The sequence below is a fragment of the Ursus maritimus genome, unplaced genomic scaffold (assembly GCF_017311325.1).
Source record: "Ursus maritimus isolate PB19 unplaced genomic scaffold, ASM1731132v1 scaffold_26, whole genome shotgun sequence".
NCBI lineage: Eukaryota > Metazoa > Chordata > Mammalia > Carnivora > Ursidae > Ursus > Ursus maritimus.
In genome coordinates this window covers 4146680-4170863 of record NW_024425119.1, presented here as the reverse complement: position 1 = coordinate 4170863, position 24184 = coordinate 4146680, and the positions used below count along the sequence as shown (strand labels likewise).

At 49.0% G+C, this 24184-nt stretch overlaps 1 protein-coding gene across 6 annotated transcripts in view; it reads right to left on the bottom strand.

The window, feature by feature from the left end:
- Positions 1–21117, bottom strand: part of TSPAN9 (tetraspanin 9) — a 198403-nt gene extending 177286 nt beyond the window's left edge. For 2 of the 6 annotated variants that reach the window (XM_040642039.1, XM_040642042.1), the window contains exons 1-3: positions 21033–21075; positions 19931–20076; positions 16022–16087 (exon numbers count right to left, since the gene is read on the bottom strand). In XM_040642039.1, the coding sequence (XP_040497973.1) occupies positions 16022–16087; positions 19931–19951 (87 nt within the window). In that variant the 5' untranslated portion in view covers positions 19952–20076; positions 21033–21075. Of the gene's footprint in view, positions 1–16021; positions 16088–16434; positions 16923–19930; positions 20077–21032 lie in introns of those variants that run through there. The other 4 variants (XM_040642045.1, XM_040642044.1, XM_040642040.1 and 1 more) reach the window with 3 other exon arrangements.
- Between the last annotated feature and the right edge of the window lie 3067 nt (positions 21118–24184).

The following is a 24184-nucleotide window of genomic DNA, read 5'->3' as shown; positions in this document are numbered from 1 at the left end:
GGCCTAAGCAGGTCCTGCAATCAGTATTAGCCTCCCAAAGGCCAGCGCCCCAAAAGTATTCCCAGAGAGAAGAAAATGTGTCTGATTCAGGTCCTCCAACTCCGGGACACTACTCTCCCACCTGCCTCAGGCTTAACTGGAATGTGAGAAGGGGAGTCTCTGTGGAGGGAGAGGCCCTCTCCACCTGACCATCTGGCCTGCGGTGTCCGGGCCAAGCACAGGCTGGAAGCACCTACCAGCTTGCCCAGCCCTGGGCATGGTGGCACCCTCTGCCAGCTTCCCCATCAGCTGCTAGAGTGCGGCCCCTCTGGGGAAGTCACACACATGCTCCAGATGTGCAGCTGAAGAAGTGTCCTCAGAGCCTGAGGCATCCCCAGGGGATGGCCATCCTTCTACGGGGACGCCTACACTTGCTAAACCACGCAGAGGCATCTGGGTAAGCAGTGAGGAAGGTGAGGGAACATCGTTTTTGTCCCACGTGAGGTGTTAACTATAAAGCAGCGAGACTTCAGCTGGGTCCAGGCACGCCTCTCCTTTGAGCCCTGCAAAGAGCGCTCTGGCTGCATCTCCAGCCACCTCCTGCCTTCCTGTCTGGCCTCCAGAGCCCGCTCCTGGGTGCCAGGGATGCTGCAGGACCGAGCCTTGGGGTGGGGGTGGGGGGACACACAAAACAGAGGAGACAGTCGGCAGCCAAGAACAGAAAGGGTTAGGGACTCACCTAACCCTACGTCGCCCAAATCAGTCAGCCACTCTCTCTTTTAATAACGCATTGCCCACAATGTATACCCTATTCAAATAGTTTTTTCTTTTTTATTGAATTTTAATTGCGATAGATTATAGTAGTTTCAGGTATACCACATAATCATTCTACATCTGAATACGCTGCAAAATGATCATCACAATAAGTCTATATATTATCTGTCACCACACAAATTTACAGAAATCATTTTTCTTACGATAGGAACTTTTAAGGTTTACTTTCTTAACAAGTTTCAATTTTGCAATACGTTATTATTGACTACAGTCCTCGTGCTGTTCATTACACCCCTGTGACTTACTTATTTTATAAGCGGAAGTTTGTACCTCTTGATCGCCTTCCCCCATTTCTCTCAACCCACAAACTCCCCTCTGGCAGCCAATTGTTCTCTGTATCTATGTTCGGTTTGGTTATGTTTTTTGGATTCCAGATATAAGTGAAATCATACAGTATTTCCTTTTTTCTACTTATTTCACTTAGATAATACTCTTGAGGTCCACCCATGTTGTCACAAATGGCGACACTGCATCTTTTCCTTGAGTTGTATTCATTCCATCGTTGTGCCTACACCGCATCTTTACCCGTTCAGCCATCGACGGCCTTTAGCTTGCTTCCATATCTTGGCTATTACAAATTAACGCTGCAATGAACACAGGGGTACACATATCTTTTCAAATGAGTGTCGTTTCCTTTGGATAAATACCCAGAGGTGGAATTGCCGGATCATAGGGCAGTTCTATTTTTAATCTTTTGAGGAACCTCCATACTGTTTTCCAGAGCGGCTGCACCAGCCCTGCACAAGGATTCTCTTTTCTCCACATCCTTGCCAACGCTTGTTATTTTTTGTCTTTTTAATCATTCTAACAGGTGCAAGGTGATATCTTCTTCTGACTTTGACTTGCACTTCCCCAGTGACGAGAGATGTGGAGCACCTTTTCACGTGCCTGTTGGCCATCGGCATGTCTTCTTTGGAGAAATGTCTATTAGCTCCTCTGCCCATTTTTTTAATCAGATTGTTTGTATTTTTGTTATTGGGTTGTAGGAGTTCTTTCTGTATTTTAGGTCATAACTCCTTATCAAAGACATGATTTGCAAATATCTTCTCTCAGGTTGCCCTTGTATTTTGTTGATGGTTTCCCTCACTGTGCAGAAGCTTTTTAGCTTGATGTAGTCCCATTTGTTTATTTTTGCTTTTGTTTCCTTTACTTCTGGATTCAGATACGAAAAGATACCACTAAGATCAATGTCAAGGAGCTTACTACCTATGTTTCCTTCTGGCAGTTTTATGGTTTCCAGTCTCATATTCAAGTCTTCAATCCATTTTGAGCTGATTTTCATGTATGATGTAAGACAGTGGTCCAATTTCATTCTTTTGCATGTGGCTGTCTGGTTTTCCCAACACCTACTGAAGAGACTGTCCTGTCCTTATTGTATGTTCTTGCCTACTTTGTTGTAAATTAAATGATCATATATGCATGGTTTGATTTCTGGGCTCTCTCCTATATTCCACTGATCTCTGTGTCTGTGTTTATGCCAATACCATACTGTTTTGGTTTCCTATAGCCTTGTAATATAGTTTGAATCAGGGAGCGTGATGCCTCCAGCTTTGTTCCTCTTTCTAGGGATTGCTTTGGCTAAATGGGATCTTTTGTGGTTCCATACAAACCTTAGGACTATTTGTTCTATTTCTGTGAAAAATACCACTGGAATTTTAATAGGGATTGCACTAAATCTGTAGATTGCTTTGGAAAATATGGACATTTTAATAATATGAATTCTTCCAATCTATGAGCACAAAATATCTTTTCATTTATTCATGCCTTCAATTTCTTTCATCAATGTCATAGTTTTCAGTGTACAAGTCTTTCACCTCCTTGGTTAAATTTAATCCTAGATACTTTGTTCTTTCTGATGCAGTATGAAATGGGATTTTTTTCTTAATTTCTCATTCTGATAGTTCATTCTTAGTCTATTAAAAAAACAACAGATTTTTGTATATCCGTTTTGTATCCTGCAACTTTACCAAATTCATATACTAGTTCTAACAGCTTTTTGGTAGAGTCTCTAGGATTTTCTATATATAAATCATGTTGTCCACCAACAGTGACAGTTTTACTTCTTCCTTTCTAATTTAGATGCTTTTTATTACTTTTTCCTGCCCAACTGCTCCGGCTAGAATTTCCAACACTATGCTGAATAAAAGTGGCAACAGTAGGCATCCTTTTCTTGTTCCTGATCTTAAGGGACAAGCTTTCGGTTTTATGTCATTGAGTATGATGTCAGCTGTGGGCCTGTCACTTATGGGCTTTATCACGTTGAGGTATGCTACATCTATACCCACTTTGTTGAGAGTTTTTATCACAAACGGATGGTTAATTTGTCAGTGCTTTTTCTGCATCTATTGAAATGATCACATGATTTTCTTTCATTTTAATACGGTGTATGATACTGACTGATTTGAAAATGTTAAAACATCCTTGCGTCCCTTGAATAAATCACACTTGATCATGGTGTATGATGCTTTTAATGTATTGCTAAGTTCAGTTTGCTAATATTTTGCTGAGGAATTTTTCATCTCTGTTCATCAGGGATACTGGCCTATAATTTTCTCTTTTTTTGTGGTGTCCCTGTCTGGTTTTTGTATCAGAGTAATACTGGCCTCATGAAATGAGTTTGGAAGCATTCCCTCTCCTCAACTTTTTGGAATAGTTTGAGAAAAGGCGAGGCATTAAATCTTCTTTGAATGTTTGATAGAATTCACTAGGGAAGGCTTTTGGTCCGGGACTTTTTGTTTGTTGGAAAGTTTTTGATTCACTCTCCTTACTAGTCTATCCAGATTTTTTACATCTTTGGGGCACCTGGCTGGCTCAGTTGGTCGGGCGTCTGCCTTTGGCTCGGGTCATGGTCTCAGGATCTGGGGATCGAGCCCCCTCTTGGGCTCCCTGCCCAGCGGGGAGTCTGCTTCTCCCTCTCCTTCTGCCCCCCCCAACACACACACACTGTTCTTGCTCTCTCTTGCTTACTCTCTCTCAAATAGGAAAATAAAATCTTTAAAAAAAAAACACAGATTTTTTACATCTTCATGATTCGGTCTTGGAAGATTGTATGTTTCTAGGAACTTATCCATTTCTTCTCCATTGTCCAGTTTGTTGGCACATAAGTGTTTGTAGTAGTCCTTATAATCCTTTGCACTTCTTTGGTATCAGTTGTAACTTCCCCTCTTTCATTCCTGATTTTATTTATTTGAGCCCTCTCTTTTTTTCTTAGTGAGTCTAGCTAATGGTTTGTCAACTCTGCTAATCTTTTCAAAGAACCAGCTCTTAGTTTCACTGATCTTTCCTATTATCTTTTTAGTCTTTATTTCACTTATTTTCAGTCTGATCTTTATTATTTCCTTCCTTTCTCTAATTTTGGGCTTCATTTGTTCTTCTTTTTCTAGTTCCTTTAGGTATAAAGTTAGACTGTTTATTGGAGATTTTTCTTATTTCTTGAGGTAGGCAGTTAGCACTAGGACCGTGCCTCTTAGAACTACTTTTGCTGCATCCCATAGATTCTGGTATGTTGTAGTTCCATTTTCACTTGTCTCAACGTACCTTTTTTATTTCTTCTTTGATTTCTTCATTGACCCATTAGTCGTTCAATAGCACGTTGCTTAATCTCCATATATTTGTGATTTTTCTAACTTTCTTCTTGTAATTGATTCCTAGTTTTATACCATTGTGGCTGGAAAAGATGCTTGATGTGATTTAAATCTTCTTAAATTTGGGGCACCTGGGTGGCTCAGATGGTTAAGTGCCTGCCTTCAGCTCGGGTCATGATCTCCAAGTCCTAGGATCGAGCCCCATGTCAGGCTCTCTGCTCAGTGCAGGGTCTGCTTCTCCCTCTGCCTCTCCCCCTGCTTGTGTTTTCTCTCTCTCTCTCTCTCAAATGAAAAAATAAAATATTTTTTAATCTTCTTAAATTTATTGAGACTTGTTTTGTGGCCTAACACATGATCTATCATGGAGAATGTTCTATGTGCATTTCAGAAGATAGTGTATTCTGCTGCTTTTGGATAGAAGGTTCTGTGCATACCTATTAAGTCCATGTGGTCTAATATAATTTAAGACCAATGTAATGTTTCCTTATTGATTTCTGCTGGATGATCTATTCATTAATGTAAGTGGCATATAAAAGTCCCCTACTATCATTGTATTGTTGTCCATTTTTCCCTTTAGGTCTGTTAATATTTGCTTTGTGTATTTTTTTATATTTTATATTTTATTAGAGATTTTATTTCTTGATCTGACAGAGAGAGACAGAGCACAAGCAGGAAGAGCAGCAAGCAGAGGGAGCTAGAGAAGCGGGCTCCTTGCTGAGTGAGCAGGGAGCCCAAGGCGGGGCTCGATCGCAGGACCCCAGGATCATGACCTGAGCCGAAGGCAGATGCTTAACCAACTGAGCCACCCAGGCACCCCTGCTTTGTGTATTTAGATGCTGCTGTGTTGGGTATAAAAATATTTACAAATGTTATATCTTCTTGCTGGATTGACCCTTTTATCATTTTGTAGTCTCCATCTTTGTCTTTTATTACAGTCTTTGGTCTGATGTCAGTATAGCTACCCCTGCTTTCTTTTGGTTTCCATTTACATGAAACATCTTTCCCCATCCCTTCACTTTCAGTCTCTATGTGTCCTGAAGTGAGTCTCTCGTAGGTAGCTCATAGTGGTCTTTTGAGGTTTGTTAATTCATTCAGCCACTCTATGTCTTTTGATTGGAGAATTTAGCTCAATTATTTATATTCTATATCAAATTTAAGGTAGGTACTTATTGACATTTTGTTGTGGGGGTTTTTGTTTTGTTTTGTTTTGTTTTGTTTTTTTGGTCTGTTTTGTAGTTCCTCTCTGTTACTTTCTTCTTCTCTCAGTTTCTTTCCCTTATGCTTTGATGGCTTTCTATTGTGTTGTGCTCAGGTTCCTTTCCCATTATCTTTTGTGTATCTATTATGAGATTTCGCTTTGTTGTTACCATGAGGCATATATATATATATATATATATATATATATATATACACACACGCACATATATTATCATATATCATATGATATGATATATACATATGTCATCTCTGCCATATATATAGCAATCTGTTTTAAGTTGACAGCAGGTTGTTTGAATGCATTCTAGAACTCTACATTTTTACTCCCCGCTAACATTTACATTTTTAATATCACATTTTACATCTTCTTTATTTTGTGTATCCTTTTAACTACTGTAGTTACAGTTAATTTTAATACTTTTACCTTTTAACCTTCATACTAGCTTTATCAGTGATTAGTCCACTACCTTTCTAAATATTTACATTTTCCGGTGAGATTTTCACTTTCACGTGTTTTCTTGTTACTAATTAGTCCCCTTTCTTTTCAGCTTAAAGATGTCCCTTTACTATTTCTTGTAGGACCAGTTTAGCGTTGATGAACTCCTTTAGCTTTTGGAAAGCTCTTTATATCTCTTTTAATTGTGAATGATAACCTTGCCAAGTAGAGTATTCTTATTTTTTCTTTAAGATTTTATTTATTCATTTGAGAGAGAGAGAGCATGAGTGGAGCGGAGAGGCAGAAGGAGAGGGAGAAGCAAGCTCCCCACTGAGCAGGGAGCCTGACATGGGGTTCCATCCTAGGACCCTGAGATCAAGACCTGAGCCAAAGTCAAGATGCTTAACCATCTGAACCACCCAGGCACCCCAGGTAGAGTATTCTTGGTTGGAAATGTTTTCCTTTCTACATTTTGAATATATCATGCCGCTCCCTGCTGGTCTATAATGTTTCTGCTGAGAAATCTGCTGATAGTCTTATAGGGGCTGCCTTGTACCAAACAAGTTATTTTTAGGATTCCATCTGTATCCTTAACTTTGCACATTTTAATTATAACGTGTCTTGGTGCAGTATCTTTGGGTTCATCTTGTTTGGAACTCTCTGGAATTCCTGGATCTAGATGTGTGTCTCCTCCTCGGGTTATGGAAGTTCTCAGTCATTATTTCTTCAACTAAGTTTTCTGCCTCTTTCTCTCTCTCTTCTTTTGGGATTCCTATAATGTGACTGTTAGTCCACTTGATGTTGTCCCTTAGGCTACCTTCATTTTTTTTAGTTCTTTTTTCTTTTTGCTCTTTTTTGGGGTGAGTTCCACTCCCCTGTCTTCCAGCTCACTGATTCTATCTTCTGCTTCGGGTAGTCTGCTGTTGAACCCTCCAGTGTATACTTCAGTTCTACTATTTCTGTTTGGTACTTATATTTTCTATCTCTGTTGAAGTTCTCACTGTGTTTATCCATTCTTCTTCCAAGTTTGGTGAGCACCTTTATAACCACTACTTTGAAACCTTTATCATGTAAATTACTCATCTCTGTTTCATTAAAGGTTTTTTTTTCCTGGGGTTTCATCTTGTTCTTCTGTTTGGAATATATTCCCCTGTCTCCTCATTTTGCCTGAGTTTCTGTGTGTTTCTATGCATTAGGTGAAACAGCTCTCTCTCCCAGTCTTGCGGGAGGGCCTGATGTAGGAGATGAACTTTATTGTTCAACTGTGCCCTAGCTCTTGTTTGTCTCTCGAATCTTTATGCTTATCTAAGCAGCCCGATTTTTTCCTGGGGGGTCCCTGTTGTGGAGGATATGCCAAGATTTATCAGTCTTCCAGATGGAGGGATTTCAGTCAGCACCTGGTCCCAGGCTGTTTGGAAGCTAGACCCTCAAGCAGCAAGCTTTAAGGCAAGCAAATATATATAGTCCTCTGGGATCATAATCATAGACCCTGCTGGGCTGCAAAATAAGCAGTCTGGAGATGAGCCTTCAGTGACAGTTGCAAAATGTGAGGCTCCTCTCTGGGAGGTAACAGCAAGCTTTCTGGGGGGTGTAGCAAGGTCAGCTCAGAGGTGGTACCCCACGTTCCCTGACAACACCTCCAGAGGCTCTAGATGTGTGGCAAACCTGAAGCCCACCCCTCAGGCTAAAGCTCCAGGACAAGTAAATAGGCCTTTCCCATCAGATAACGGGGCGGTATCAGTCTGCTGTCTGTGAGTGCCCTGGGGATGGCAGTCTGCCAAGAACTGTCTCTCCAATTGTTTCAGACCTGTATGACCCAGAAATACAATCCCCTTCGGCCACTGGAGCCAGGTGCTCGGGCATCCCCTGGGTGGGCTCCATACACAGGCCAGCTTTGATGGGGCTGCAGTGGGGCAGCAGGTGGGGGCAGGGCTTTTGTCCTACTGGCTTGGGCAGGGTCTCAGGGAGTAACACAGGGGATGTCCACCAGTGCTAGCAGGGTACAAGGAGAGTGACAAAAAGGCAGCCTCCAGGACCGGCACTTACAGGGTAGAAGGAGAATACCCAAAATGGTACCCACGGCGTCTCCAGCCCCAGAGAGAGTCCCAGGGGATGCCCTTCTGGTAGACGCTTTAAGAACAGCAAATAAATCTCTTCCACTTATAGTCTAGGTGCTTTTCAAACGGCTGCTTCTGCACTATCCCAGGACAAGTGCGTCTGTACACGAGCCCTTTAAGAATGGAGTCTAGGTTCCCTACAGCCCTACGGCTTTCTCAGACATATGCCCTGTTGGTTTTCAAAACCAGATATTTTGGGGCTCGTCTCTCTGGTGCAGGTCCCCAGGAGTGGGGTTCTGATGCGGGGCACAAACTCCTCTCTATACAGGGACAAGCTCCCTATTTGTGAGATTCCTCCCGACTATGGGTATTGTGCTGGGGGTGGAGTTTTTGGCAAGACCGTGTCTCTGACTCACCTGCCCATCTCGTTCTGGCTTGTTTATCTGTTGTGGAGGACCTTATTCCAGTAGTTCTCAGGTCTTTTTCAGGGGAAATTTTTCCCTAGGTAGCTGTAGATCTGTCGTGTCTATGGGAGGAGATGAGTTCAGGATCCTCCCACACTGCCACCTTGAACGGAAGCTCCCCCATCACACAGAGCACTTGGATCAAAGATGCCTCAGAGGTTTAAAGGATCAAGGTGCACAGGGGCGCCTCGGTGCCTCAGTCAGTTAAGCCCTGGACTTTTGATCTCTGCTCAGATCTTGATCCCAGGACCATGAGGTCAAGCCCCACACTGGGCTCCACGCTGAGTGTGAAGCCTACGTTAGTAAATTTTCTTTTAATTTTTTAAAAAATTGGGTACTTAGGTGGCTCAGTCAGTTGAGCATCTGCCTTCAGCTCAGGTCATGATCCCAGGGTCCTGGGATTGAGCCTCACATTGGGCTCCTTGCTCGGCAGAGAGGGAGAAGCATCTCCCTCTCCCTCTGCTCCCTACTCGTGCTCTCTCTCTCATTATCTCAAATAAAATATTTTTTAAAATTGTTTTTAATTAACAAAAAGAATCAAAGCACTTAATGGTTGCTTGTTGATGAATTAATAGCATGACTTGAGTATGCTGAAGTGTGTCCACCCTCATATCTATAGAGAACCAGAAACAGGGCTGGAGGCACGGGCAGAGAAGTTAGGAATCAGACAAAGGCCTCCTGGATCTCTGCTTATGGGGAATGTACCTAGTAGATATATGCCTCAAAGTAGCAAACTCTCAGTTGAAGCAGGCTAAGATCTTCTACCCAGTTTTTCCAATTCCTTGGCCAAAAGGAGTTGCTGAGGTTTCTTATTTTGCTGTGATGCCAGATTTCTCAAGGTTTGCAGACTCAGCTTTGCACGTTTTTCCTCAACCCTAAACACTGGCGTGCAGTCAGCCCTGTGAGCTGATCAGATGTCATTAACCCCACAACAGTAGCCCGGTGCTGGCACCCCGGGTCACCTAGAAGCACCCGGGTGGCTCTGAGCGTGGTACGCTGCCTGCCCTTCCCCCACACTCCTCACCCAGTCCTCTCGCTGAGCTGGGTGTGTGTCCCTACAGCACAGTCGAGTAGGAGGAGGAAGAATGACCCAGAGGCTGAGCCGCACAGTGTGAACCGCACATTCACAAACAGAGAAACTTTCTGCCGCACAACATTTCTTTTCCAAGAGATGCTGAGAGGGAGTGGGGAGAAAATAAAACACCAAGGGGTTTTCAAATGTGAAACCCCACTCAGCCTTTGTTCTTACGTGATGAATGCACAAACCGTGAGGCAGATGACAGGCCAAAGAACATTGTTGTGCTAGGAAAGTGTATTTCATCGAGTCCAGCCTAAGATCTCCGGGGAGAGGTAAGTTTGATGAATGATCAGCACCGACGAGGACTTCACCAGCAGCCCCACGCCAGCATCCTCTAAACTGGCACTGGGGATTCACTAATGACCCGAGCTGCCTTTCCCCCTGTTTCCTGCTGCCTCCCTGCCACTTGTGACATTTCACAGGAGAGAAGAGCTACCGAGGTGGGTGATAAGAAAACTTTAAAAACAAATACATTGTGGGAAGTCAAAATGTCAAGTTCATTGCACTGCCTGAGAGGGAAGGCCTGTGAACAGTACAGGCCCTGGCCTTCTTCTTTCCCACCTGCAGTTACGAGAGGATAGGGAGAAAGTCTGGGGCACGGGAGGTGCGGTATTTGCTGGGTGGTTGAATAAATGAATTCCCAGCAGAGGCTTGGTTCTGGAGTGGCCAGCTGACTTTCTTAAAGACCTGTCACTCAGGGACTCACATTCTTCAGAGATGCCATGAAAATCAGCAAGGGTACTAGGCAGCCAAGCTCCTGGCAGCTTCCAGAGCTTCCAGCCCTCCTTCTACAGCTCCAGTAGCCCTAGCAGGAGAGCCCAAATTCAAGATGACCCTCAACCCCCTGCCAGCACGAGCCCCCCACACACGCAAACACAGAAGCCCCCTGAAACAACACCTCTCGCCCAACAAGATCAAGTGTCCTGTCCTTGCCAGTTTCCCAGGTTAACCCATATGGTAAAGAGGGGGGCGGAGAAGGGCAGGGGCCTGTGCTGTCTTCCAATGATCAGTGAGGTCAATTCCCAAATATTCTAATTCTTCTCCTTCTGGGCACATGAAGGGACTGCATATCCATGTCCCCCAGCCCTGAGCACACATGCCTTCACGAAGTGGAGTCTTTCCCCCGGCCCCAGGGTTCTGACCAGTCCCATGACTTGATTTGCCCAAGCAGCCGATGGATGTTATGCTGTGAGACCTCAGAGCCTAGATCCCAAGAGGTCTTGGATACCATTTTCACCTGAAAGGCTAGCCTCCTTGAGGGGGCAGAGGGACCAAGACGAGAGGCAGCACCATTCACCAGGCAGGTGCCAGAGGCTCTCAGCCTGTCAGGGCCCTGCAGAGCCACCAGGTGACTGTCGCCGCATTAATAAGCTTGGGTGATGAGACCAGCCGAGTCTGGCCACAGAATTGTGAGCAAACAAAATGTTTCTTGTGTTAATCTACTTCATTTTGGGGTGGTTTGTTCTGTGGCGATAAACAATCAATACAACACTCATCCAGCAAGTCTGTGCAGCTATTCCCAAGAATGAGGTCATTCTCTATGCACCGATGTGGAAAGATGGCTAAAGAAGTTGCCAGTCAGTATAATACAATTCTATTTATGGAAATTGTTAAGTTAATAGGTGGACAGCTGGATGCCAGTCGCTCATAAAAATACCTGGAAAGAATAAAAACCAAAGTATTAACAGTGACTATCTCTGAAGGGCAGGATTAAAGGAGATTTTCCTTTTATACGATTTATATAATATACAAATATTATAATGAATTTGTGTTATTTTTGCAACAACAACAAAGGAAAGTATATTAAAAAAAAATTCACCCTGAATTCTGCTACAAGCTGATTGTTCCTAAAACATCCCTTTCAGCGTGTCATTCCCCATTCAGGGACCCCCCAACACTGGCTCCCCACTGCTAGCCTCCTAGAATCTGACTCTCCTCCGGGCGACATTCAAGGTGCCCCCAGCACGGAGCCCACCTCTCTTGCCAGCTATGCTCCTCCCTCTTCCCTGTGCTCATATCCAGGTCACACCCAGCTCGACCCCCACCTCCACCACTGCAAACCCTCAAAGAACCCCTTCCTCTGCTTCTCGAAATTCCACCCTTCCCTTGAGGCTCAGCCCAATCTCCCCCGGGTTCCTCTACGGGTGCTCAGAGAAAGTTCCACCCAGCCCTGCCCTGGACGGGATGGCGTACTCTATCATCCTCTCTGCAATGCAGGTACTGACAGCCCTTCAAGGGGGACCTTCATCGACACAGACCGACTGGCCACCACCATCTCCAGCTTCTCTGGCTAACAGTGGGAGAGAGGAAGAGCCCAGACAGGCAGTTGCAACCCACATCCCTCTCTGTGCCCACAGCCTGGATGGCGGGTGATGCCCCTGGATGAGAGCTTCCTCCCTACCCGCCCATCTCCAGCAGCACGCAAGTGGTAGCCGATTTGCAACGGCTGCTAATTCAGAGTGACTCATGCCTTTGGGGCTGCTCTAGGGGCTCTCCCTCCCCATCCTCCAGGTCCCACAAGCTGCATTCAGATCCAAACTCTGGCTTCAAACCTAAGTGCCTTCCTGGGGGGCCCAGCGGCGCTTCTCCCTCAGGTGGCCGCAATGTGCATGTCCAGTTTTTAAACAAAGCTGTTTAGAATCTCTCAGGATTAAGACAAGTGGAAAATTGCAAGCCCAGACCTCTACCTCACTTTCTCTAAAACACAACATGTCATTCTACGTGTTCACACACCCCCATTCAAACCCAGCCAGTCACCCTGCCCCTCAGCCCTTCTATAGGACTCAGCCCAAGTGGGGACTGGGGACTTGCTCGGGCAGGATCCGCCCCCTCTGCCCCTGGCACCACCACCTCCAGGGCTTGTTGGAGAGTAGCAGGCCCCTCAGCCTCAGTTTCTGCCCTGTGGCAGGTGGCCAGGTGAGGGCTCAGGCAGGGCTGTCCCGTGCTGTGTTCAAGTCTTACACCGCCCTCTAAGGAGGAGGCATTCACGTCACAGGTATACAGTGCCAGACCCAAAGGGCTCAGGTGGGCCTCTCACCTGAGTCTCAGAACGATGCAAGAGAACCCCTTCCCCCACAAACCCACGCAGGCACACCCAGCCACACACACACAAGGGCAAACACACACAGACTAACCCCCCCACACACACACGCAGACCCACGTGCCTGGCCACACCTTGTTCCAGCCTTGCTCTGAGTATCCCCCCACGATCATGTCCCTCCCCCTCACCACTGTTCTCAGAGGCCCGTCCCCAGCCCCAGCCCCTCATCCCAACTTCAGAGCCAGACGCACGGCCCTCGCTGGGAGTGGGCGGAGCACAGCAGGCCTATGCCGCCAGCAACGTGTACCTCTGGGGGATGGCAGGTGGTGGGCACAGCCGTACAGACAGCCAGGGCTACTGCCCACCGGCGCTCCGGGACACTTACCAGGCACACCTGGGCATTGTTCAGGTTTTACAATCATTTATTCATTTTAATTTTTCTTTTTAACCCGAGAAAGGACAGTTTCTCAAATGTGCATAAAGGTGGTGTAAGGGTTAGCGTGGCCTACGCTGCCTAAGGCCAAGGCCAAGAACTCACCAAGATCCTATGCCAGGGTTGCAGGACCCTCAGCCTTTCTGAAGGGACAGTCGAGCCTCCCCCCAAAAGCAGGGAGATTCCCAGGGGGTCTGCTGAGCTGACTCTTCAGACCCCCTGGGCAGTAGTCCATCAGCATCCTTTCCTTTCACACCCCCATCACAAGGTCAGATATTTCAACGAACACTGACCACTCAACATAAAAATGGTCACAAGACTCTCAGAAAGTAAATGAGTACTCAAAGTACAATTAATTTCCAGCCACTGTGTGGGGAGTGGGAAGGAAGACGGAGGGGAGAAGGGGTGCGGTAAACTCAAAAGCACAGATAGTATTAAACAATGAATAGTCAAAAAATCATCCACATTTCACTCCTGAGTATAAACTAAAGCACATATGCGGTGACATTCCAAGCCTGCAGAGGTGCTCCTTCTGGCTTTTTCCGGTTCTGCCCCATTCACAAGGGCCTCAACCCAGGCTGAGTTTTTGGTTCAAGAGAAGGGAAAGGGTTTGGAAGCTGGACTCCACCCAGGCAGATATTCTCGTTTCATGATGCTGTGGCTATACTTGACGTTGAAATTATTAACTCATCAGGCTGGAGTACAGCAATGGAACTTTCTAGCTCCTAAATGCATCAGGCAGGAGGCGGTTAAAATGAAAGTAGCAGCCGAGCCATCAGCACAGGACGGAAGTCAGGCCGCAAGACCCTACCATCAGCAGACCGGGACCATCTCTGTAAACAACCTCCGCCCCCTGTCCTACTTCATCAGAAATCAGTGCCTCCGGTTTAATCATTAACTTCACTCCTTCCTCCTCCATCTACCTCTAGGCCACAGGCAGAGAGGGCACTTGTGAAGGGAGGAGATATTTGGAAAGTCCCAGGACTGGAAGCCAAAACGCCCTCGTTCCACTCAGAAACCACCTTCATCAGAGCTAAAGGAGCCTTAACAGTTGGGCGTCCACACCCCCATTTTGCAGGTGAGGAAACCAGCCTAAAGAAAGCAACTCATTTGCCAAAGGTCACAAAGCCCGTTAGGGGCTGAGGCAGGAGCCAGATGAGAGCCCCCCATCCCAGGAGCTGGCCATCATCCCAGAGGCTCAACAGCACAACGAGAAATGGCAACACCAAAGCCCTCGGAGGCCACAACCCTAGGAGAGGGTACACTTCCCATCTGCAGGGTCCCTCCCTCAGGTCTTTCTGGCGGTTGTACAGAAGGAGGACGGATGGTCTTCTAGCCAGAAACGACTGACGTCAGGGCCTGTCTGTCTCCCCAGGACTGCGCAGCTTCCTGGGAAGCTCGCCCCCATGTTCTGCCCTGGCGGGTCCCCCCAGGAATAGGCCCCACAGTCTCCATGCCGGGCCAGGCCGTACCGTGTGCAGCCAGGAGGTGTGGAGCGACACTAGGCCTCGAGCCTTTCTGTCCCCGCTGCCCGCTCTCCACCAGACCCTCGCCTTCTGCTGGGGCTGCTGTGCCTGGCTGCACGGCCGTCCACCCGCAGGCGGTGCTCCAAATCCCAGAGCGCGACAATGAAAGCAGACACCCCACCCCGGCCCTGGGGAGGAGGGGGGAAGACTTAAAATGGGAGCTCCCACATTCCTGCCGCAGCAGGCCAAAGGACGAAGGACAGAGCTGGAGGCAATTCTCAGGAGCCACAGAAAAGGACAGCAGGTCTGTAGTGGGCAGGGCAGGCGCTGCGGGAGTCAGGCGGTTCGGGTCACCATCCCGGCCCCACCTCCCACTCCAGAGGTGGGCACAGGCAAGTCCCTGACCCGCTCTCGGCCTCAGCTGCAGCCCCTGTAACATGGGGGCAAATGAGGACTACCCTGCAGGACTCTGGAGAACATTCAGTGAGATTTAAAGTAGACTTGATATGACTTCAATTAAATTCGCTGTGGACATAAAGCGTCAAACGGTGGCTCCTGATGATGATGACAAATGTGAGCACTGGAACCCTAAGCATGATATGCAAAGTATGGCAGGACAAGAAGAGGTCCATGGCCACCCCTGGGACACAATATAATCTCTACTGGAACTCACGCAGAAAGGAATCTTTTGGCAAGGTGGGCTAGCGGCCGGCACCCTCTTCCACCCGCCACCCCCTCCCCACTCCCACACTGCTGAATTCTTGGAAGGTGAGAGATTTACAAATCACCCAGCAGGAGGAAGCCACAGGGTAAAACACACATAAATTAAAACACAAAAAGACCCAGGTCGGTAAGCAGCACCCCAGGGAACCTAAATCAGCACCATCCCCTGGGGCTGCCCACCTGCCTAAGGACCTCCTGCCTAGCTCCAGCTCGGTGGGGGTCCCGGCAGAGGGTACCCTCCCGGAGGGCCAGAGGGCATTGCTGCAGCAGCCAGTACAGAGGAACAGAGACAGGTAGGATTGGCCAGCTCCCCCCAGATTCTTTTCTGGCCAGGCAGGGGGAGGTCCTCCACCCCGCTCCCAGGCCTGCTGGGAGGAGACAGGAAACAGGAAGTTACAGGCCTCTCCTGCTTCCCTAGGTCTCCTCCCTGTAATCAGAGTGGCCAAGAAAGAAATTGAGAGTCCTACCCCAACCCACCCCAACTGTCAGAAATAGCGGGGAGGGGGTAACTGTCTCCTTAATCCCCAAAGCCCAATTGAAGGAGCTTATGAATTCGAAGTTAAGAGCTAAGACAGAGAGACATCTAGAAAATATCAGCATCCCATTCTATCTTCCCTCCCCAATCCACAGTTAAAGGCCAAGAGAGATTTAGACCGTTTATAACACACACACTTACAGAGATTCCACCACACGATGGACCCAGACTGACCTGTTTCTTTGAATTTCCTGCAAACACCTTGGCCCCTGACAGAGAAGAGAAGATCCCAGGATATTCCTGCAGGAAAATAAAAAATTAAGTTATCACTCTGCTGGGAAGCCACTCCAGGGTGAATTCTGTCCAGCAATGGCCACTCTTTGGGGAGGCAGCCTCCCACCTAGAAATCTATTCAATCAACAGATGCAGAAAGCCAGAAATGGCAAACTGGTTACAGCTGCAGTGCCAATGCCTCTCGGCTAATAGTGGGTGCCTGAAGCATCAGGCGCAGAACCCAAGCCCTGGCTCTGCAGTTAAGATAGCTGTGATCGATTAGTGATGTCTGCTATGGGCAATTACAGAAGTAACAGTATCCACGTTAAACCTATTTGCCATCCCTGGGTAGACCCCTGGCATCAAGAACTTACCATTTGTAATTCTGACCACTGACAAATGCTCTGAAGTTTCAAAATCTGTAAAACGATATAACTCTACTGAGACATAACTCGGACTCACATACCCTATGAGAGGGGCTGGTGTAACGGAATAGGCCACGTTGTTCTTTCCATCTCTACCACATCCACAGTTATCTTGTGGAGCAATAACGTGTGGCAGAAAATGGCCATCAAGTGAGTGAGAAAACCAGAGCGAAGCTGGAAGGGTGGTTCACTTGGGCTATGAAAATATATACAGGAGACACTTGGCTCTCTGCGGAAACGTGAGCCTGGAGAAAGCCAGGCCGTGTACAAATAAATATTGCTGCGGATACAAATCTGGCATTGTAGAAGGAGCAAGACTCATTTCATGAGGACATCAGAGGTCGACACTGTGCTCACTCTGTGCCACTCAGCAGCGAGCACTGGGCCAGCAAGAACACAGAGGGAGCTGGAATCCACATCCTGAAGCGGCTTCCGATCTACTTGGAGAAAGGATGGTAAGCACTGGGAACAGTAAATGTCACTGCCCACTGACATTCGCCCAGCTCCGAATCAGCTTCAATCCCCCTTCCTTCTTTCCTCACCACCCCCATCCAACCAACTCACAAAGGCCCTCAACCCTGCCTTCAAATGTCCCTGGTCCAGCTCCTTTCCTTGCCATTTCTCACAGCTGCCCAGTGCTCTCCCCACCATGATTTTCCCCCTTCCCAGACCGCAGACTCTCCCATCTTAGGCCTAGCCCTGCTTCGGCAGCCCCTATGCAAAAACCTGCAAAGGCCCCGGGCCTCCCAAGGTCGACTGCTATCTCCCCAGCAGCAGCTCAGTGCCTGCACATGGTGGGCACTCAGCCTCTCGTGGATGGATGGATGGATGGATGGATGGATGGTTGGATGGATGGATGGGTAGATCGGTGGGTGGATGGGTGGGTGGCTGGGTGGGAGGATGGATGGGTGGGTGGATGGGTGGGTGGATGGGTGGGAGGATGGGTGGGTGGCTGGGTGGGAGGATGGGTGGGTGGATGGGTGGGAGGATGGGTGGGTGGGTGGATGGATGGATGGATGGATGGATGGATGGATGGATAGATGGATGGATGAATGGATGGGAGGGTGGGTGGATGGGTGGTTGGATGGATGGATGGATGGATGGATGGATGGATGGATGGAATTCCTTGGCTGCACATGTGCAGCCACCACAACAGGCCCACTGTCTACCTGTCCAGGCTTTTCTCCCTCTGCTTCCCTTCACACAACCTACTCTTCAGCCCACACTCTCAGGGCCTCTCTACAGACTGATCCTTCCTCCCTTCTGCTGAACTGCAAGCCACTCTTCCAAGTTCACATCAAACACCACCTGCTGCATGAGGTGCTTCTCCAGAATTGGGGTGATCAACCCCCTGTTCGAACCCACACAATACAGTAGGCCACTCACCTTATACCTTGAATTGCCACTTTTTGAAGCCCTTTCTTAACTCTTTACTGCATTATATACTCCATAAAGACAAGGACTTTTATGTTTTTCATTTTTGCATCATCAGAACTTAGCACAGACTCTTACACTATGACACACACATTAAGTGTTTGTAGAATTCACTAAAGAATCATCCCAGCAGTGTATAAAAGCCAGGAGAGATGAAGACAGAAAATGCCAGAGGAGTTCCAAGGAAGAAGAGGTGCTTTGGAGATGAGTGGTCAGGGAAGGCTCCAAGAAGGAACTCCAACCTGAGTAGGGTCTTGAAAGAGGGGAAGGAGAGGGTGGGGAAGGGCACTCCAGAAAAGTGGAACAGTGTGAACTCAGGGACAAAGAAGGAATGAGCAAAGGATGCTTGGAAGATGAGTTTGGCTGGAACCGAGGGTCCCTGAGGGAGAAGGCCTGGAGATAAGGCTAGACAGGCTGGAGATGGACAGGAAGGATGCTGGTGCCAGGCTAAGGTACCTGGATTTGATGCACTCCCTCTTAGTCAGTGAGGATGACAATCACACCAGGCCTGGGCTTTAATGGTAGAAGAAAAGAAGTCTTGTCCTCTCTTGCTTATTAGTCTAGTCTCCTCAGCTAGGTTATAAATAACAACCACTATTTACTGCACACCTGCTGTGTGTGAGGCCCGAAGCGCCGAGCTCCACATACATTCTCATTGCTCCTTCTAACAGCCCTGAGCGCTTGGTATTGTTCTCTTCATTTTGCAAGCAGGAAGCTAAAGCTGCAAGAGGTGAAGGCACTTGCCCAAGGCCTCACCCACTCACCCACTCAACAATACAGCAGGGACTGGAGTTACAGACACGGGGATAAGCGCCCGCTCTCCAGCCAGCTACCACAGGCCCAAGGCCCTCCCATTTCAGCTGGCCTGCTTCTCCACAACCCTCCTTATTCATTCCTCAAGGCCAACATGTACTGAGCACATAGTAGGAGAATAAAGCACACTAAGGAGAATGGTGGTTTAGCAGGGGGAAGAAATGGAGCGTTATAGTTTAATGGGCATACAGTTTCAGTCTTGCAGGATGAAAAAGTTCTGGAGATCTGCTGCACAACAATGTGACTATACTTAACACAAATGAGCTCTACATTTAAAAATGGTTAAGACAGTAAATTTTACCATTATGTTTTATACCACAATTAAAAACATTTTAAATAGAGCACACTTATTACTTGACTGATTGGCTGCCACTAGCATCTTCTATCGTTAATTATCTAATACAGGAAGAGACTCTAGAAACATTTTAATCCAGTAACCCTCCAAAACACGGAGCTGAAAAGGGGAGGTAACATGCCCAGGGCTGCACAAACAGATGGTGTGAGAGCTCAGATCAGAGCCCAGCTCTCCATAGAATCAATGGGGAAGAATGGCAGAGACAGCACAGCATAATGCAAAACACACGGCACGGAAAAGGGGAGGCGGGGGTGTCAGAAGCCACGGGTTCAAGTTCTGCTTCTTCCACCTAATGAGTTCTATAAACTCAGAGAAGTCACCAACTCTCTCTGAGCCTCACCCTACCAGTCTATAAGAAGGTAATGAAAAAGAACGTATACTTTACAAGATTATGTGAATCAAATAAAATTATATCCAGCTAATGTGCAGGGGAAGCACTTGGCCAACTACAAATTGCTTTATAAACACTGGTTATGGTTATTAATACTAAATATCTGTACACAGATGTAAAGATTCAAATCTGATTTAGTCAAACCAAAAAAAAAAAATCCCATTCCATTCTGGTCTACTCTCAGCTGTTCGGAGCCTTGCACACAGCAGGTCTTCAATGAGTAAGTGCAGAGCTGATTTACCCTTCAAGTTTCACCCACCCCAATCCTGTTCCCTCCCTCACCCCCAACCCAAAGCCCAGCTGCATCAGCCCTGCCAGGACCAGGTGGAAGATAGGAAGCCCCTGTGAATGTCTGCCTCCCTGGCTGCATTCCTCAGCTAAATATAAATGATTTGTCCAGTCCATTGTTTGAAATTATCCATAATACCTCTCCTCCCCTCCCCATTACTTACGATGACAAGCTGACTGCACATCTTTATAGCAGAACATACATTCAAAACATTCTCTGTGGCTATTTTTAGTAGAGGAGGGAAGCTGGCGGGTATACAGGGATCAGAGCCTGAGTCCTCAGTTTTCTCTACTAGTCCAGGAAAGCTTCCTGGAGGAGGAAATACCTGAGTCACCTCAGAGAAGGGGACAGCTGCAGGTCAGAAAGACACCCTCGCATAATGAGTTTTCTTCTCTGAACCAAAGGGAAGTGAGCTGCTGCCCTCTTATCCCCATTTTTGGGATGGGGAAGAAAGGCCCACACAACCCAGGGGATCCCATATTACTCCAATGCTGCAGGTTGGCCCAGACAGTACAGGCATTTGGAGAGGAGTTAGAGAAGAAGAGGTCAGTATCTTTTTCAAAAAGAGGACATCGAAGACACCAGTTCCTAGATACATAAGTACAAATTCTGCTCACAAAACAAGCCAGTTCCTTGTTTGGACTTTTTTTTTTTCCTAACTCACAAGAAAGTTTTTTAAAGTCCCAAACTTGGACGCACAGCTGGACTACATCTTGGAACTCGGGATGTGCCAAAGCCCTGTCACTGTGAGTGCGGATCTGCCAGCGGTCGCCCAAGGAGTGGTCAGGGGTGTCCGGGGACCGCAGTCAGTACCCCAGCCCTGCTCGAGCCCCCGCCCTCCCTGGGGGCGCTCCGGGGACTACCCCAACCCGGTCCAAGTGGGCCAGTCAGAAAGCCTTGACAGCTCTGGGGCTCTCCCTTTCTGCTGCATCCTACAGCCCTCCCATCCCTTCACTTGGGATTCCGCTGTCCGCTCTCCCGCAGCCCCTGTCCCAAAGGGTCTTCCTCTGAGCCTCGCCCCCTGCAGCCCCCCTTCGCTCAGTTACCCCTTCCCCAGCCGCTTCCCACGTCCTCACAGGGCGCCTACCCCATCCTTCCCTCAGCTCGCCCACTGCCGTCCTCCCGTCACCCCTCCCCGGGGCGCCCCCGAACCGCTCCCCACCATCGGCACCGGGGCGCGGGCTGGCCCGGCCCACCCACAGCCTGCCGGAGCCCCGCAAGGGCTCGCCCTCCCGAGTCCCCGGCCAGCCCCGGGCCGCACTCACCGCGCTCGGGGAACGTGGGGTCCCGGCTCGCGCCCGCTCCCGCACCACCGCCGCCGCCGCCAGCGGAAACGGGGGGCGGGGCCGGGGGCTCGCGGCGGGGGGCGGGGCCTGCCCGGGAATGGCGAGGCCGCGGGGCGGGGCCGGCCGTGGGGCGGGGCGGGGCCGAGGGGCTGGGGCTTGAGCGCCGGGGGAGGGGGAGCTCGGAGCCCAGGGAGGGAACCGGAGCGGGTCTTGGGGGTTGGGGCCGCCCGCAGCCCCCGGGCGCCCCGCAGCGTGCGAGCGGGAGGTAGCCGGCGGGGAGCCCACGGCTGCGCTGGGCCCCGGCGTCCCGGGCCAGGCGTGGCCGCCCTCTGGGCTTCCTTCCGGAAGCCTTCCACCCCTCCCGCTGCGGGGTTCCTGACCGGCCGCTCCTCCGAGACGCCCGCACGACGCCCGTCCGCTGCCCCCGCGTGCCCGGGCCGCCGCCGCGAGCGGACGTGGGGGGCGGTCGGAGCCCGGGAGTCCGCGCGCTCGCCCCGCCCTGAGGGCGGTCGCGGCCTGGGTCTCCGCTCTCCCCCGCGGGCCGCGCCGGCCGGCCTACCGCCCCCTCCCCCACGCCCGAGAAATCCGTCCCGGGTATTTGGGGCAGACCAGTTGAGATGTTGACGACGCGGGTGTGTAGTGACCCTGTCCGCAGATACCCTGGAGGAGGAGCCGCTATCCGTCTCCCCAGGAGCGAAGGGCCTCCAAGTGCGGGTAAAGGGCACCGTGTGGCGGAGGAACTGGATTGAAGCAGGAAAAACTCAAGTTAGGCATCTCTGGCCCAGCGCTTCCAATAGGCCTTACTGGGCCTGGATTCTGGAAGCCAGAAGCCTCGACCCTTCTCTGAAGGGAGTCCGAACAGCGTCGCTCCTCCTCAGCGTCATTGTAGTCAAGCGGACGAGTATGAGCTGGGTCAGATTTTTTTAAACCTGGGTCCCCTTGGCCTCTCATAATTAGACTGACAGTTTCTACTCATCTCCTGGGCCCCCTCCCTTTACGCACGACAGTCTTGCTTGTGTCCATTACACAATCCACCTCCTTCTGACTCCCCTTTTCCTTCCTTCAAAGCCTTGTTCATGCCCCCATAGACTCTTCCCACACTAACCCCCACCAGCCCCAATGTCTCCAGTCACTGGGGCAGCCCTTTAGCACAATATTGCTAGCTCCGCCCAGCTTCCAGAAGAGGACATTGAGACCCAGGGGGGGAAAGGGACTTGCTACCGAAATCTGCCCCTGCCCAGGAGCGGATCCTCCTGGAAAAACAAAGAGAGGCAGCCTGGTGTGCAAGCGACCACCAGGCTTTGGAGCCTGACAAACCCGAAACTGAATCCTGGCTCTGCCTCTTATGGGTTGTGACCTCTCTAGGCCTCAGTTTCCTTACTTGTGAAATGTGACTTAATAGTACCAATGCCACAGGATTAGGGATAACTAAGATGATAGAGGCAAAAAGCACAATACTGGGGGGCCTGGGTGGCTCAGTCAGTTAAGCGTCTGCCTTTGGCTCAGGTCATGATCTCAGGGTCCTGGGATGGAGCCCCCATCCGGGTCCTTGCTCAGCGAGGAGCCTGCTTCTCTTTCTCTCCTTCTGCCCGCCGCTCCCCCTGCTTGTGCTCTCTCTCAAATAAATAAATAAAATCTTAAAAAAAAAAAAAAAGCACAACATTTGATGCATGCTGGGAGCCTAACAAATGTTAGTTTCCTCCTACCCTTTAAAGGAAGATAAACAGGAGCGCCTGGGTGGCTCAGTCGTTAAGCATCTGCCTTCGGCTCAGGTCATGATCCCAGGACCCTGGGATAGAGCCCTGCATCAGGCTCCCTGCTCAGCGGGAAACCTGCTTCTCCCTCTCCCACTCCCCCTGCTTGTGTTCCCTCTCTCTCGCTGTCTCTCTTTCTGTCAAATAAATAAATAAAATCTTTAAAAAATAAAATAAAAAATAAAGGAAGATAAATCAGAAATAATAGAATTATGGAGCCTTAGGGATGGCGAAACCTTAGAGATCCCTCAGCAATAACCCAGAAAGTGGTTGTTCATCCTGTGTCAACACATCCAGAGACAGGGGACTCAGTGCCCCCAGAGGGTTTACGGCTGCAAGAAAACCACGCGGGGAAAGCTATAGAGGGTATGGGGTGATTCAACACAAAGGAAGGCACGGTGACTTGCAGTCCGTGAGGCTGATCATGTCTGTTGAGGACAAAACTCAAATAATTGACCTGACAAGAAGGCAAGACACACTCAGGGCAGGAGCTCCCAGCAGCATGGGGCCACAGCTTGCTGTAGCGGACTTCTAAGGAACGTCACCGCATTTCTGTCCCGGACATTCTGGAAATGCTGAGGAATAATTACCCTATTGATAAGGTGACTATATCCAGGTTGTCAGGGCACAACCCATTTACTCTACTTGTCCTGGCATAGTTATTAATAGTCCCCTTTTCACTCTCAAAATAGCTTGGTTGTGACAAAAAAAAAAAATTAGACGTCACTTTAACTATGAACAAAGGCAGTACTCCAAACAGCTCCTTCCAGCCCTGGTGGTCAGCAGTTCTGCTGGAATTTCTGAAGCCTCAAAGACTTCGAAAGATTGTCCATTTATCCCCCTTGAAATCACCAAGTCACATCAAAAATGGTAAGCACACGGTCCCCCGAAGTCAAGCGAAGAGACAGTGCCTGCTGAATTGTGACACCTAGTGGGCAGAGTTCACACTGCCTGAGGCTGTGAGGGCCACCACGTTGGGCCGTAAGGTTTCTCCAAGTCCACTTGTGAAGCAGAGAACAAGGGGACATTTACTGACCGAGCGCTTACACTGTCAGGCACCCTTCCGAGCACTTCTCATGTCGCCATTCATTTGATGCCCACCACAGCTCGACGAGATAGGCACTATCAGCATCCCTGCGTTTTACAGAGGAGGGAATTGAGGCTCAGATGACACCCCCCGCCCTCATGGAGCCATGAAAACACTGAGCCAGGACCTAAGCCCAGGTTGTCTGGCTGCAGGGCGGGGACACCTAACCGCTACTCTGTCCAGCCCCCCTCGGCTACAGGTGCCAGGTGACTGCAGAGGTGTCTTCCCTCACAAGCGACGGTCAACCAACCCCCTGCCAGGGACAGGACATGGAGAACAGGCGACGGAGT